Raw genomic sequence first — 17,647 nt, 5'->3', positions numbered from 1 at the left:
ATTAAAGATGTTTAGTTTATTAAAGATGTTTAGTTTATTAAAGATGTTTAGTTTATTAAATATGTTTAGTTTATTAAAGATGTTTAGTTTATTAAAGATGTTTAGTTTATTAAAGATGTTAAAGATGTTTAGTTTGTTAAAGATGTTTAGTTATAAGATGTTTAGTTTATTAAAGATGTTTAGTTTATTAAAGATGTTAAAGATGTTTAGTTTGTTAAAGATGTTTAGTTTATTAAAGATGTTAAAGATGTTTAGTTTGTTAAAGATGTTTAGTTTATTAAAGATGTTAAAGATGTTTAGTTTGTTAAAGATGTTAAAGATGTTTAGTTTATTAAAGATGTTTAGTTTATTAAAGATGTTTAGTTTATTAAATATGTTTAGTTTATTAAAGATGTTTAGTTTATTAAATATGTTTAGTTTATTAAAGATGTTTAGTTTGTTAAAGATGTTTAGTTTGTTAAAGATGTTTAGTTTGTTAAAGATGTTTAGTTTATTAAAGATGTTTAGTTTATTAAAGATGTTTAGTTTATTAAAGATGTTAAAGATGTTTAGTTTGTTAAAGATGTTTAGTTTGTTAAAGATGTTAAAGATGTTTAGTTTGTTAAAGATGTTAAAGATGTTTAGTTTATTAAAGATGTTAAAGATGTTTAGTTTATTAAAGATGTTAAAGATGTTTAGTTTGTTAAAGATGTTAAAGATGTTTAGTTTATTAAAGATGTTAAAGATGTTTAGTTTGTTAAAGATGTTAAAGATGTTTAGTTTATTAAAGACGTTAAAGATGTTTAGTTTGTTAAAGATGTTTAGTTTGTTAAAGATGTTTAGTTTGTTAAAGATGTTAAAGATGTTTAGTTTGTTAAAGAGCACGTTTTTGCCTGCGATAATAAACATTTTTTAGATGAGCAGCTCCTAAAATTCATCCATCAAAATGAATTTATTCACTTCATAAATGCTCAGCCTGATTTCTGTTACCATCTTCCTGGGAAATAATAAGTCATCATACATGAAGGTTAAATGAACTATTGAGATGCACAGATGGGCCCAGAAATGTCATTATTGTCATTTAATAAACCTCTAAAATGTGCTTTTTTTGTATACTTCCTTATATATTTATTATTCTTAAATGCATATGATTATTTGATTCCATGTTAGAAAATAGGTGACTCCAAAAAATAGTGTGAAAAATAAAATATTCTGTAGTCACACTTAAAAACAGCACAGATGAGTAAAAGCCTGTGTGTAAAAAACTCTGGTGATATATTAGGGTTTCTCTCAGTGTATTATAAGCCACCAGGCTTTACTTGTACTCCAACCAGGATAAGCATTGCTTATTTATTTTAGTTTTTTTTTAAATGCTAGCATTTTTTAAGACGTTATAGTTGGTGTTCAGATATTAATCTTCCAAACACATAACACATAATTATCAAGTGATATTTTCAAATTTCCTGTAAACTTTAACCATTTTAGACTCAAAAACACGGAGGGCTGCTGGATGAGTGACTGTCCTACCACCCACCCACTGGGCTTAGCAAGTTTTCTGGGGTTAACCCTGTATATTTACTGTTGGCCCTAATAATTCGTCCTGTGTTAAATGCTGTTCTGCCTGTTGATTCATGAAATGTCTTCCATTATCCTTCTCCACACTTTTCCAGATTTGGGAAATCTTGAAATCAAAATTAATGCTGTCCAGGGTTTTTCAAGACTGCAGAGGATTTACCTATGAACACACACCAAGTTTCAGACCAGAGTCCAGAGGTCGGACGTGTCAGCAAGCATCCTCACATGTAACACACAGAGTGTGCATCTGGGTGTGTGTGTGCGTTTGTTTCTAATACCTTGTGGGGACCATTTTTCTGACATATACTACGTTGCGGGGACACACTGCTCCTTGTGGGGACCGAAGCCTGGTCCCCACCCCACAAGGGTTCAGATTTAGGACTAAGGTATGAATTGAGTTTTGGTTAGGGTTAGGTCTGTAATGGTTAGGGTTAGGGTAGAGGTAAGGGTAAGGTTTAGGCTGTAGAAAAGAATGGAAGTCAATGGAAATTCCCCGCAAAGATAGCTGCGCAAACATGAGTGCGTGTGTGTGTGTGGGGGGGTGGGGGGTATGAGGTGATGGATGCTGGTTCTCAGTGGGAGCCAAGGGGCCTGTCGGTGTGGATAACCCCAGAAGCGAGGCCTCTAACTGGGGCAGAGGATGAGAACAGACGGCCTCCTGGTGCTCCTCAGCACTTTGTTGCCACCGCATCACAAACACAGAGACACAAACACACACATTAACACACACCGTCTCCTCTACAATTATATTTCACTTTCATCCATTACCTATTCCTGTTTATATCAACACATACAGATTCTACGGCTGCTCACTTCAGTAGACAAATGTAGAAAACAATGCCTCACTTCACAATTATTGTTGGTCTAATCCAGGCTGGTACCGAGGTCTGCAACATGCAGGATTTCTTCTCTGACTCCCCGTCACGTTGGCCAAAAATGACAGAAAAATCCGTTTCTTTTTGAAAAACAAAGTAAAAAGTTTTAGCTGTATTTGTATGGCTTTTCATGCAATATCAGCAAGGATTGGTTTAAAACCTTAAAAAAGGTTTTTATTATCTGAAGTGAAAAATACGTGTATGTTTTGTGCAATTTTGGTTGAATTACTGCTCTGAGTGTGTTGTTCATTCAGCAAATTTCATATATACTCCAGTTATCGTTAATCAACTACTAAAATAGTTGACAATTTTTCAATTCACGGTTAATCGTATTAATCGTTTCAGCCCTAAACACATGGCACACTTTTTCAGATCTTTAGTGTAAAAAAAGGAGGAACTATCATTTCCCTTCCTTTTCCCCACTTATGATTTATCTCACTAAAACACAACAAGAGAGTTTTTTTGTTTTTGTTTTTAAAGATCTCTAAAATCCAAAACACTTCTGCGGTATTTGATCCCATTAATTAAAGTCGCTTAACTCCCATGTATCTAAAAACAGAGCCGGGCTCTCCAGATGCTGACTTCAAGTGACAGCCAGCATCAGCTCCTCTGCTCCGCTAATTAGACCCCCGCTTCTCCTCCGCTCAGCGTGAGAAAATTACTCACTACAGCGCCGAGTCGTTCAGCTCGTACTCGTAGCCGCGGGCGGCCGCAGCCCTCACCCCCTGGTCGGCCCACAGGCAGGACAGGGCGTGGCTCAGGAAGGGGAGCAGCACCTGCTCCTCGTCGAAACACCGCCCGCACGACAGGACCGAATGGGCGTGGACCTGCGGAGACGACGAGACAAGGAGACCAGGAGGCCAGATGGATTATTAGGGAGGGAAAGCGTTGGTGACGGTGGAGTTTAGGAGTCTGCCTCCACTTTTTAGACTCGGTAATCACTAAAGATGCTGAAATGAATGACTGAGCGCACGAACAGAGATGTGAAAGTGGGCTGACACGCCCTCTGTGACATTTATTAGAGGAATTATGCTGGCCATCATCTCCCAGCAGGATGTGCGGGGTGGGTGGTGGGAGGAGGAGCTTCGATAACTCAAGAAACAAAGTTCAAATCAAATCAAACCTCGCACTCTCACCACCCACCTGCCTCCTCGGTTTCAGCTGTTTTCCGGGCAGATTGAGTGTCGACATGCCGCCCTCTAGTGGCTGACTCTGTACAGTGCAAGCACCACTCAAAACAATTTAAAGGTGACCTATTATGCCTCTAGGCATAGGTTATTCAAAACATGTTCATCGCAGTTCTTTTTGCACAGAATCATTCTTAGATAATTAAATTTTAGTCTGCTTAGTTCTGCCTATTTTGAGCTCCTTCCAGGATGAGCTGTTTTTAGGGCGTCCTGCCACTTTAAATCCAAATAAGCTGCTGCTGGCCACACCCTCCAACTCTATGTTCACAATCACATGTGAAAATGGCTGCAAACAGATGCGCAACTATTCAACTGTACAAGTTTGAAAAGCAGAAGAGGAGTCTCCTGTACAACCAACAAGACTGCAGCAAGTGGTTTCTGGATGTTAAGTCACACTTGTCTTTTCCAGCTGACCAAATGTGCTGGAGCTCAGCTTAGGTTGCTAGGTAACGGTGCAGTGCAAATCGATTGCGACTCAACAATCTGGAGGTTTTTGAAGAATCCAGATACCAAACAACATTAATTTATTGCCAAAAAATGTCTGGGTGTTTTTGTAAGTTGTGTTTTTTTAGATGCAGCTGAGACCCCAATGGGAGTACAAAAACTTGTAAAAAAGTGCATTTTGCGTAATAGGAACAAAACTAGAAAACCAGGCAAGGCAGGGGAATGAGAAGGAGGCTACCTTATTCCTGCTGTTAGCCAGGTTGATCCGGAGGACGCCCATTCCATGGAGGACGAACTTGATGGAAGTCAGGAGGTTATCCAACACCGCCGGCTGCAAAACAAAATCAGATCATGTTGATTCATCAAAAACTTTAAAAAGTTTTTAAACAGTTTGCAGCACGTTCTCTTTAAACTCATATTCAGTGTTCAATTATTTGTCACATGGTCTGTTCAGTAGTGATGACCGTATGGACAAAGACTTGGGTCAGTCTAACAGTAGGCAAACTGTTACAGCTAAAGGAAGTATCCAAATTTAACATACAGTGGATTGGAAAATTATTCCAATATAGTTTGTTCCTGCTTCCTAACCGCAACACGTTGTTGAAAGAAAACTATAAAAAGTCATATTTCATGTCATGTTGGGGTTTCAGCACACAGGTGGAGGAAACATGGGGCCAGAACTACAAGGCGATGCTTTGTAGTATTCATGTGTTATGATGGCCTAGTAAAAGTCCAATTGAGAATATGGGGCTTGATTGAAAAACTGATGCTCTCAATTTTGTAATAATGTTTATAAATCATGTCTGATTTTCCTTCCAATCAAGCATTACTTTATCACCTTAAATCCCTACATTTAATGTTTGCAACACGACTTAATGTGGAAAATGATTTTTTTTTTCTTCAAATTGCACAAAGTATTTGCAAAAAATTACTTTCGCAAATAATATACATTGAAGGGAGACGGTGAACAAAATATGATTTTGTAGTTTTAACATTATCTGGGTTTTTATTTACCTTTGTTTGACAACAACAGTATAAAGTATCTGTTTTTTTTCCTCAAATATGATCTGAAACTGCTGATCTCACTCAAAACATTCAACTGAGATGACGTGGATGTGGGTTTGGGAGTTCCTGTTTGGGATTGTGACCTTTTGAATTTGACTCCACTGAAACTGAGCAGCAGGGTAAAACAGAAACGAAGCATTTATCATTAATCACAACGTAGATCTGGTTCAAAGCATGACCGGCTTTTCCCTCTCTTTTTCCTGAAGATAATCATATGTTATGTGATTATATTGTATTTTAAAGGCGTTTTAAGAGTAATTACTGAGACTATATACACGACACAAATCTCCAGCGGGGATACCGCGCCCCCTGTTGGACATTACACCAACTGCAGGTGAAATCTACATTTTGAACTGCTTGGTTTTCTGAGTCAAAGTTCAGCTTTTACAAAAAATCGTACAATGACACAGAACTTTGTGTTACCACAGCCTATAGCCGTTCTGAAAAGATAAAGCATTAAGTGTAGAATTAAAACCAAGACGTTTTGAATTAGGCTCTTAAAAAAGCGTTAAATGTTTTGGCATAAAGTGTGAATAATCATATATCAGTCATGTTAAAGAAAGCTGCACTAAGACCGATTTTAGAAAAACTGTGGGATGTAACAAGGCGCGGGACAAACTAGTGAAGGAGCGTGAATACTTGCTGGTGGCTCAGTAAAGATAAATTTAAAGTTCAGCCTGATCAGTGTGCTTTATACGCATTTTATTAATCCACCCTGACATCCGCTGCGCTCTCAGTGGAACATGTGAGGCGGTTGTGTGAGTGGATTGGAAACATTTTGTGGCAGCGCTGCGTTGGTTCCTGTTGAAATAAAAGCCTCTTTGTGTTTCTTTCTATCTTCCTTTGGCTTCACTGTTATCATTGTCAGAAGAAAAGAAACCAGAGATCTCCACAGAATTGGTAGATTAAAAATCCCTGCTTTCTTTAAAACACCAAAATGTTTATTTTTGAGACTATGAAGTTAAAGATATTGCACAAATAAAGTGTAAAAACTATTACTGATGTTTAACTTTCACTGGTTTTTGATCGCTCACAGTTTGTTTTATCATTTAGAAAGAAACGCAGCCATTGTCTCTAATGTTATCAGATTCAACGTTGTTCTCCTCGTCCTGTCTCTATCTTTGTGGTCTATAAAAGTCAGAAATAAAAATGGTTTCTGGACTGAAGGCGAATAAAACCAGAAAAAAATAGGAGAGAAGAGGGAAAAGCTTCAGCTGGTTGTTTGATACAGTGACCTCCTTCACTGAGTGAATTCCTGAGTTTACGTAAATGTCGTAAATAGTTTCCAAAACCAAAAAAAAAGAGAAGAATTTCATGCTGGGATCAACGACAACTTTAACAAAAGAGATTACTCAAGAAAAGACATGTAATGGATTTGCAAATCAAAAAATACTGAAGTTTTCTGGAACTTGGTCCAAATGTCCTGAAGGACAAGTACAGCGTCTCTCTTTGGTAAAGATGTGTATCTCTGACCTTTGCAGCCGTACAGGCACTTCAAAGCTTTACTTCCTGGCTGATATCTTCAGATGATGTTTCTAGTCTTGCACATAAGGTTCCTCCCTCATGACGAAATGAAATGATTGAGATGCACATGTTGCCTTCTGTCGGCGAGCTAAGAGCTCTAAATCCATATAAATGCTGTGTAAGAAGTACTGTCATCCTCGCTATCCCTCTGCAGGACTTTTGATATTCCTATGAACCTCGGCCTATGAACCTCGGCCTGTCACAATAATCAATAAATCAATTAATCGCATGATAAATTCAAACAAACTCAATAATTTCCATTGGCATGATTTATCGTTTATGTCTTTTTTTCTCTCTCTCTTTCTACCAAAAACTAGATGATAAAAGTCTTCAGTTTGGTGCTTTGGTCTCAACTTGTCCTGTTTTTCAAGGACAATTTTGTTTACGAAAAACTTCAAAATTCATTTTATTTGTTGTTTTGTCATTTTATTTTGGATATTTAAAATGTCTTCCAGTTCCAGTGTTAAATGTTCACTAGAATTTAAAGTTAAAGTTTTCATTAGAATTTAAAGCTGGGTAGCACTTTATTTGATGGGTTGTGAATAAGACTGTCATGACACCGTCATAAACATGACATAACAACCTGTCATGAACATGACATGACACCGTCATAAACATGACATGACACCGTCATAAACATGACATAACAACCTGTCATAAACATGACATGACACCGTCATAAACATGACATAACAACCTGTCATGAACATGACATGACACCGTCATAAACATGACATAACAACCTGTCATGAACATGACATGACACCGTCATAAACATGACATGACACCGTCATAAACATGACATAACAACCTGTCATGAACATGACATGACACCGTCATAAACATGACATGACACCGTCATAAACATGACATAACAACCTGTCATGAACATGACATGACACCGTCATAAACATGACATGACACCGTCATAAACATGACATGACACCGTCATAAACATGACATAACAACCTGTCATAAACATGACATGACACCGTCATAAACATGACATAACAACCTGTCATGAACATGACATGACACCGTCATAAACATGACATAACAACCTGTCATGAACATGACATGACACCGTCATAAACATGACATGACACCGTCATAAACATGACATAACAACCTGTCATGAACATGACATGACACCGTCATAAACATGACATGACACCGTCATAAACATGACATAACAACCTGTCATGAACATGACATGACACCGTCATAAACATGACATAACACCGTCATAAACATGAATAAGTCTTCATGAATATTTATGACTGTTGTCATAAAGTGTCATTCAGTAAATCATGACACTTTTAATACAAAGTTGATATTATTCAAAATGTCTTTGTTATGACAACTTGACATTAACCAAGAAATCATGATCTGACATAAATTTATTATAAAAGTATTACTGATTAAACTTTAAAAATTATGTAGCTTTATGTTATTAAAGCTAAAGTTTAATCAGTACTACTTTTATAATAAATTTATGTCAGATCATGATTTCTTGGTTAATGTCAAGTTGTCATAACAAAGACATTTTGAATAATGTCAACTTTGTATTAAAAGTGTCATGATTTACCTAATGACACTTTATGACAACAGTCATAAATATTCATGAAGACTTACTCATGTTTATGACGATGTTATGTCATGTTCATGACGATGTTATGTCATGTTCATGACGGTGTTATGTCATGTTTATGACGGTGTTATGTCATGTTTATGACGGTGTTATGTCATGTTTATGACGGTGTTATGTCATGTTTATGATGGTGTCATGTCATGTTCATGACGGTGTCAGGTCATGTTTATGACGGTGTGAGGTCATGTTTATGACGGTGTTATGTCATGTTCATGACGGTGTCAGGTCATGTTTATGACGGTGTGAGGTCATGTTTATGACGGTGTTATGTCATGTTTATGACGGTGTTATGTCATGTTTATGACGGTGTTATGTCATGTTTATGATGGTGTCATGTCATGTTTATGACGGTGTTATGTCATGTTTATGACGGTGTTATGTCATGTTTATGACGGTGTTATGTCATGTTTATGACGGTGTTATGTCATGTTTATGATGGTGTCATGTCATGTTCATGACGGTGTCAGGTCATGTTTATGACGGTGTGAGGTCATGTTTATGACGGTGTTATGTCATGTTTATGACGGTGTGAGGTCATGTTTATGACGGTGTTATGTCATGTTTATGACGGTGTTATGTCATGTTCATGACGGTGTTATGTCATGTTCATGACGGTGTTATGTCATGTTCATGATGGTGTTAGGTCATGTTCATGACGGTGTTAGGTCATGTTCATGACGGTGTTATGTCATGTTCATGACGGTGTTAGGTCATGTTCATGACGGTGTTAGGTCATGTTCATGACGGTGTTATGTCATGTTCATGACGGTGTTATGTCATGTTCATGACGGTGTTAGGTCATGTACATGACGGTGTTAGGTCATGTTTATGATGGTGTCATGTCATGTTCATGACGGTGTCAGGTCATGTTTATGACGGTGTGAGGTCATGTTTATGACGGTGTTATGTCATGTTTATGACGGTGTTATGTCATGTTTATGACGGTGTTATGTCATGTTTATGACGGTGTTAGATCATGTTTATGACGGTGTCATGTCATGTTCATGACGGTGTTAGGTCATGTTTATGACGGTGTCATGTCATGTTCATGACGGTGTTAGGTCATGTTCATGACGGTGTTAGGTCATGTTCATGACGGTGTTAGGTCATGTTCATGACGGTGTTATGTCATGTTCATGACGGTGTTATGTCATGTTCATGACGGTGTTATGTCATGTTCATGACGGTGTTATGTCATGTTCATGACGGTGTTATGTCATGTTCATGACGGTGTTAGGTCATGTACATGACGGTGTTAGGTCATGTTTATGACGGTGTCATGACAGTCTTATTCACAACCCGTCAAATAAAGTGTTACCTAAAGTTTTTAGAATGTGCTCTTGCATTATTATTTTCCCATTACCGCTATATTCCTTGAAAAGTGTCTCAAAACAACAATATTATCGTTTATCGCAATAAGTTCTGGAACAATTTATCGTCCAGAGAAATGTGTTATCGTGACGGGCCTGTGCTGAGCCATGACTTCCTTTTACCTGCATTTATTTTCCAGCTGATCAAGCACCACCAGGCCTGCAGGAGCCATTATGTGCTTTTCCTAATCTTTTATTAGCTCTACATCACCTGTGAGTACAGAGTAACATAACACCTTCCTTTCTCTGATATTTGTGGGTATTTATTCCTGAAGGGAAGTCGTTCAGATAGAAAAGCACATTTCTGACCTCCACTTCCTGCTGTGGTTCAAATCCCTGTGGGAACTCTGAGCGTCAGCAGCGAAGTCCTGAGCGTCATTACAGCAGCGTAATCTCTAAATCCATCCACCTAGAGTGAACTATTGTTCTGCTCCAGGTTTCTGCTGGGTCTGCCTCTCTGAACACAGAAAGCGACCAGCCATTACGACCTGGATTGTGTCGGGGCATTTCCAAAGAAAGCACAGAGAAGAATGCGGATGAACGGGTTACCGCCTGATATTTAAATATTAACCCCAGCTTGTAAAACATGTAACGCATCATGAGAAGGCAAGGAGTGTTGGAGGAAGAGGAATGGCTATAGAAAAATGCAATATTTGCTACATTTTTCATTAAAATCTGTATTTTTAGCAAATGTTTTTTTTTCTACAGAATTAACACACTTTTCCATATTCAGCTTCTCAAAGTTCTCGAGTTGTTTATGTTTATAAAAACATTTTGAAAGTATAAAAATACTCAATTAAAACAAGAATTTGATGCAGGAGATGTATCATACCAGATGGGATGGAAGGAAGGAAAGAAATGATGGTAGGACACAAGGGAGGAAATAAAGTAAAGAAGGAAGAACAGAAGGATACAAGTTAGAGTGCAAAGAAGAAAGGAAGAAAGGAAAGAGGATGGAGAGGGGAAGGAAGGACACGATGTGCTAAGTAACAAAGTAGGAAAATAAAAACATTCTTTTATTTTCTTAATTTAATTTTCTCCGTTGACCCAGACTGTCTAGGAACGTGGTATTAAGCACTTAACTCAACAGATATTTTGGACTGAAGATTTCATAGTTGTGGTATTTTATAAGCGCTGCCAGTCTGACACAAAGACAGAGTTATGTGTTCAGTCTGACCAAAGCCAGAACAACAGCATGGCCTCAGGCTTCAAATAAAAGAGGGATGAAACAACAAAGAAGTCTCTTCCAACCGTTCCTCTCCTCATTTCCCTTCAACAGGCCATCCAGGTCTGTGAAAGTTTAACTGCAACACAAACCCAAATTAAAGGGCAACAAAGAAACACGAGTTAAGAAGCTCGGCCGCTCGCTGTGGGGTGAGACGTTCGCTGCCGGGCTGACGGAGAAAGATGCGTTTGAGTCAAACGGAGATAAAGACACAGATGAAACAATGTCCACAAAGGTCAGATAGAGAGCAGTGTGTGGGTGTGTGTGTGTGTGTGTGTGGGTGTGTGGGGGGGTGTGTGGGTGTGTGTGTGTGTGTTTGCTGTGGGAGACTGGGTCGGTTCGGGAAGGGAGGGACCGCCCTGTGGGTTAGTGTCAAATTTTCTCATCTGAAACTAAGGGCGTCAGCGCAGAACAAAGGCAGCGCTAACTGACACCAGACAGGACAAAGGAGCGGAGCGGCGGCGTGTTAACGCGCGTGTGCACCCCTTCCACACAAAACATTTCTATCTGCAAAAAGTTGCTACTGGACAAACAGACGGGAAAAACGTCTGGAAGAAGCTGCTGACAAATAGTCCTGTTTCTGAAAAGTGCTTTGCAGTATTCATGTTTACTGCAGCATCACTTTTCAGATTCATCAAGTGTTGTGTGAAAAACTAAACACAAAAATATTGAATGAAAGCTTTTTAAAAATAAAGCTACTATTTTTCATAAAACTTATTTAAAATGGTCACTAAAATCAAAATGTGAGTTTCCTTTTTCAAGTTCTTCTTTCCCACATTTCTTTAAGTTTATAAACTGTGTTTACATTAACATCTGTATTCACGTGTGTGTCATTAAATGCTTGTAAATGTTGAATCAACCAATCACAAGCCAGCATGTGTTTGAGTCAAACTGAGATAAAAACAGATGAAACAATATTCACAAAGGTCAAATAAAGATTTAGGCACGTAGACGAAGTCCAAACTGAGAATCGAAACGAGGAAGAGGGCAGAATTGCACGATATAAGCATATTTATCATTTCAACATCAGTTTCCACAATATTAATATCAAAAAGAACTGCCCCAGAAACATTAGCTAATGAATATTACTCGATTCACAACTGAAAGCAGACTGGCTTTAACACTGTAGATTTTAGCAAGCATTTCTTTTCTATCAATTTTGCTTCAATAATCAAATTGATTGAATATGACTGTAGTTGTATGCAAGCAATAAAAAACATGCTGTAGACTACTGTGTGTAAAAGATTTAAAGAGATAAAAACTGTAAATAAACACTTTACTGTCACATCTATCCCAATATGGCCGCCATGTAAATATATTGGATTTGGAGTGAGGAAACTCCCAAGTTTTCCCAACTTTAATTCTCACTGAAGAGAATTTTCCAGTTTATTTTTCCAATGCCTGGAAAATCTGACTTACAAGTAAATATAGCTTTCAAACAACATGTAGTGTCGATACGTAGGAATGTTTTGTCTCTTTCAGTTCGGTTTTTATGCCTTTCTGAGGAAAATAGCCCAGTTGAATTATCGTTTCCCTGAGGACGGCAGTACTTGGAAACTTCTTTGGTATTCAGTGAGGTGGCATCGACAATCAATGCCAACAGGAAGCAGAGGAGTAAAGAGGCCAGATTCCAGACGACCGAGTCCCAGAAACAAAAACAAATATTAGTGAGACCTTTCCCAGATGAACCTCCCAGAAGAGGAATCAGCTGTTATGTTTTCAGCAGGTAGTTTAGTCCAGCCGTTCACATTTAGATACTGTGTAGGAAATATTTGAAGTGGTTACTGTCTTTCCCTTCAGAGGCGTACGCAATGTTAAACTGACAAGAAACACGTCAAGCGAATTTCCAAAGGGCTGACTCACACGATGCCGAATTGACGACAAAGGGCAGGCGGGAGGTTAATTTTGCTAAACAACGACAAAACTGAATTGAACTTTAATCGGGTGTTTCAAGCAAAATGTATTTTCCAAGAACTCTTAATAAATCAGTAACATTGGACAATTAACACAAAGATGTAACAAAACTCAATAAACAACTTTATTAGATGTTGGTAGAAAGACTTTCTCGTTATGCATAATGATTTTGAATGCTCTAAAGCGCAACAATGTTCTATATGATGTTGACTGATCCTTTCATTTATACATTATAGTGTCTTATTTGCTTAAAAAGGTTCCAAAATGAGAAACTAAGAATGATAAGCAGGACATTCTCAATATTAGAACCTCTTCTATTTAAACTTTACTGCCAAACTTTTTTTTTTTTAAATGACCATCTTTCATTATTGACTATTGTATGATACTTTGCAGAAGTTCTCACACCCAGTGAATTCTTAACATTTTTTAGGTTACAATAATCAAACCTCGATTTATTTTTATTGGGCTTTTATAAGACGGACCAACACAGGGCGTATCACACTCCATCTCCACTCTGAGCTCCAAGATGGGGATGACTGTGAGGTAATGATACAATACAAAGCAAACAGAATCTGACGTTGAGTTTGGTGCACAAAATCTTCCTTGTAATTAAAGCAGAGAATGTATTTAGAAAGAATAAATGAGAAGTTCAGACAAGTTCAGGGAATTACCCCATACTTAAATTACCTCCTCAGGTGAATGTCGGGATTTGGTAGCCACGCCCCTTTGGTTCCACAATCCCGACCTCAAGGTGTGAAAGCACACACACAATCCCCAATCACATGAGATCGACTCATATGATCGAAAGAGGCTGACGGCTTAGTTGAAAACAGGTGAGTTAGAAGAAAATAAAAGTGGGAGGCATGAAGAGCAGCCACTGTAAGAAAGCTACAAATGATAAGTGAAAACAGAAAGTGCTGTGTGTGTGTGTCTGTATGTCAAACCAATTCCCTTTACCCCACCCCGTCCCAACTCCTGGAATAACAGAGGAATTTGGCTCCCATTTGCGCTCACTCACTCACACGCACTCACACACACACAAAGAAGGAAAAGCAGATGTGAACTAAAACCACTGCATACCAGCTTGAATCTGAGTGTCATGACAAATCCCCTCTCGTCCCCCCCCCCCCCCCCCCCCCCCCCCCCCCCCAACAGGAAAACGAGACTTCACCTCAGCTTCCCTCCGATCTGCATCACTGTTTCCTCATTTAAACAATCATTTTTTTAAAACCACTCTGCGCCAGTGGCACGCTGCACCCTCTGCTTCCTCTGCTGAGCTGCAGCTCTTCCCTCAATGAAAATTACATCGTTCTATTCAAGTCATGCTTGTTTTGTAATATTTCTGTTCAGAGATTGGATGAGGCTCTAAGCCGAATTTGAGTTTCAATTAGAGCAACGCCCCACCAGCAGCTGCAGCATGATTAACCTCTCTTTTAAATGATTAGCTAAGCTACATAGCTAAACCAGTGAGCTCACGTTGGATGCTTTGAACTGACTGCATTACAAAGTGTGTTTACATACAGTACAGACCAAAAGTTTGGACACACCTTCTAATTAAAATGGGTTTTCTTTATTTTCATGACTATTTATAAGGCAAGAAATCCCACTTATTAACCTGACAGGGCACACCTATGAAGTGAAAACCATTTCAGGTGACTACCTCTTGAAGCTCATCGAGAAAATGCAGAGTGTGTGCAAAGCAGTAATCACAGCAAAAGGTTGCTACTTTGAAGAAACTAGAATATAAGGGGTATTTTCAGTTGTTTTACACTTTTTTGTTTAGTGCATATTTCCACATGTGTTATTCATAGTTTTGATGCCTTCAGTGTGAATCTACAATGTCAATAGTCATGAAAATGAAGGAAACTCATTGAATTAAAAGGTGTGTCCAAACTTTTGGTCTGTGCTGTAAGTAATTTGTTTTTACTGGTTCTGATTAAGTCATTTGATCGATCGGTTGCATCCAATTTTCAATAATACAGTCAGTGTGATTTTGAAACTGGATGCAACTTTAGGGAGATAATAACTTGGCCAAATAAATAAATCTGCACCGATGCAGTCCGCCTACATTTAAACGAGGTGCTATGCATGCATGCATGCATGCAGGGAAAAGCGTGGGAAAGGTTATATAAATCAATCATGAAACAGGTTTTTATTTTTGAAATACTGGAGCTGTTTGTTTTCCGCAAATTTGGCAGAAAAAAGGAACCAGCAAAAATGCTGACTTCACAAAAACCCACCAACAAACCCCCCCCCCCCCCAAGATCTGTTTGTATTGCTTGACTTTGTTGAAGAGCACCGAGGAATTAGAGGCCCAGAGGCGGGACAGAAGTCAAAGGCAACTTTATCGTAATACTTTTATCATCCGATACATGTTTAATTTCTGTCTTTCTTTTCACGGCAGACACATTTTCTCCCCGATAAAGCTGATACAATGTAGATATCGGAAAGATATCTGCTGAGTAACAAAAGCAACACACACAAACAAAAGAAAAAAGGCATCCAGCAAACGAACATGAAATTGTCCCACCAGCATTCTGACTTGATCAAATCGGTCAGAAAGATTAGGACAGCCTGGCAACGCTTTGCGTCTCAAAATGTTTACTGCTTTCTGTTTTGTGAATCAGGTGCCAGAGAAACTCCAAGGAAGGTGAAGTCCCTCCCCTGTGTGCTGATGGGTCTCTGTGTGAAAGCTGTGTGAGGTTCCCACCTTGAAGCTGCTCAGCTCTTGCTTGGTGAAGCCATTGCTGTGGATGATTTTCATCTGTTTGACCAAAGTGCTTTTCCCACTCTCTGCTGCTCCTGCAAGGAGAGTAAACACGAGCTTTTTACTTCCATATTTCAATCGGACACCCGGGGATTATTTAAGCGCCTCCCGGGTAAAAGTTGATCTTGACAGTCGGTCTCACCCAGAATGAGGATTTTAACCACATTCATCTCCCGCTTTGCGCATTCGTACAGGTCTCTGTCTATCTTGGCGCTGTTTATCTTCGCCTTCTTCTCGTCCTCTGTGTCTTCGGTCCCGAGGCACAGTCCCATCCTGAGCGATCATCTCCTCTCCGACCCAAACAGGCAGAGAGGAAACCTAGAAAACTCCGAGCTCGAAAATAATAATAATAAAAAAATAATAATAATAATAACTAGAAAAACTTCCCAGAGAAGTCAAACAACTCTGATTAAAGTTTTTTTTTTTAAAAGGAAGATTTCAGGCCATCTTGCATGCTTTTCAAACTCCTGCTGGCAGTTGATCGCCAAGCCTTCAGGCAAAACTGTTTTCACGCATGGCTCCGAGCGCTTTCTCCGCCTCTCAGCGCCAGATTTACTCTGCGGTAAAAAAAAAAAAAAACACAGACCCAGAGCCGAGCTGTTCCTCGCAGGTCAGCCTCCTGATCTGCCCAGATGGAAACCTCTTGGACCTCCCTGGGGAAGTGACGTGGGCTCCGTGGGTCTCACCTGAAGACTCAGTTCCAGCTCCGAACTTCGGCTTCCGCCGAGACGAATTTCGCTGCAGACGTGGTGATGTGGTAATGAAAAATCCATATGACGGGTTTCTGCTCTAAAAACCAAATATGTTCAAGGGTTTAGTGCTCAACCACTTTTACAGTCATCTCCGGAATGACCTCACCAGCGTCTCGCATGACTGAAAGAAAAACCAACATAATCTGCAGTTACCTTATCTGCTGCCGATCCTGGTTTCGCTCTGTCTTATTCCCACGCATGTTTCACTTTAGGTCTCAGTTTGGCTTTGCTCATCGCCTTGGGTGTGTTCATTTGTCCTCTGTGTAATGACATATAAAGCTCACACCGTAAGGATCCAACACTGGATTTGAACCCAGTATAGATCTGGATCGTGAAAGGGTTAATTCATCCCTTCTTTCCTTGAATGAGTTTAGTATTCATTAGTATTCAGAGGAGTTCATAAACCAGCCCAAATTCTCACTCCTCCACCCTGTGTGACTGTTGCGATGAGGGGTGTGAGTTTGCCTTTTTTTAATTTTTACCAAAATATACCTTATATGCATGTGGAAATGTAATGGAACCCCACGTATTTAACCGTTGCCTATCAGTTGCTTTATGCTGCTTAAGTATTGAACATTACACACATTAACAGAGTATGTCAGCCTTAAGAGATGCGCCAGATGTTTCACTTTTCTAATATTTTTTTTAGCAGTTTCTTGGGGGATCACGTGGTCTTGCGTACCTGGACTTCCACGCCTCGGAGGATTAAACACAAAATTTCCCACCCACTGTAGAATATGAGACACCTATTGTTTGTAAGTGGCCTTATAAACCTTTACGGATTGATTCGCAGCAACTTTGGCTTATATGAGGCCACTGCTGATGGCCATTGCTTCTTCAGGTTGTGTTATGCTCCTCACCAGAGCATTCCTTGGAAGAGAGGAACAAGCTTGTCGTCAAATACCAAAATGATGCGATATCTGATGGCACAGGGTATCTGATGAAGACATTCCTCAGGCAGAAAAATGCTATCAAAGCGCACGTTTATCCAAAACCGCTCTGTGTTGTGTGAAACTAAAGTGTTGTGAATAGAAGCCATTTAGAAAGAAAGTGGAAAGAAAGAAAACAATTCCTAGAAACTGTGCAGTTGAATGAATAAACATTGATTGAGATCTTTCTGTTTTTTTTGCACAAGCACAGTGAAAAAATGCATAAAGGGTATTAGTGTCTACGCATAAAATTGATTTTGGTTACTCTCCGCTCATATCTCTTAAATGTCAACAACAACAAAAAACGACATTTTAAAAAACCCTAACAGTATAAAACGGTTAAACAGAAAGGTTCAAAACTGATTCTAACATGTTAACATATGGATTCCT

The 17,647-nt window shown here is 38.9% G+C and overlaps 1 protein-coding gene across 1 annotated transcript in view; it reads right to left on the bottom strand.

Annotated features, from left to right (window-relative positions):
- The window catches only part of gnav1 (guanine nucleotide binding protein (G protein) alpha v1), a 32,537-nt gene extending 15,914 nt beyond the window's left edge, over nucleotides 1–16,623 (bottom strand). The window contains exons 1-5 of the mRNA XM_032562799.1: nucleotides 16,482–16,623; nucleotides 15,719–16,365; nucleotides 15,520–15,611; nucleotides 4,299–4,391; nucleotides 3,096–3,256 (exon numbers count right to left, since the gene is read on the bottom strand). Coding sequence (XP_032418690.1) covers nucleotides 3,096–3,256; nucleotides 4,299–4,391; nucleotides 15,520–15,611; nucleotides 15,719–15,848 — 476 coding nt within the window. The 5' untranslated portion in view covers nucleotides 15,849–16,365; nucleotides 16,482–16,623. The remainder of the gene's footprint in view (nucleotides 1–3,095; nucleotides 3,257–4,298; nucleotides 4,392–15,519; nucleotides 15,612–15,718; nucleotides 16,366–16,481) is intronic.
- Nucleotides 16,624–17,647: the final 1,024 nt, after the last annotated feature.

Source organism: Xiphophorus hellerii, chromosome 5 (genome assembly GCF_003331165.1).
Source record: "Xiphophorus hellerii strain 12219 chromosome 5, Xiphophorus_hellerii-4.1, whole genome shotgun sequence".
NCBI classification, from domain to species: domain Eukaryota; kingdom Metazoa; phylum Chordata; class Actinopteri; order Cyprinodontiformes; family Poeciliidae; genus Xiphophorus; species Xiphophorus hellerii.
This window is presented reverse-complemented; position numbering and strand designations above follow the sequence as displayed.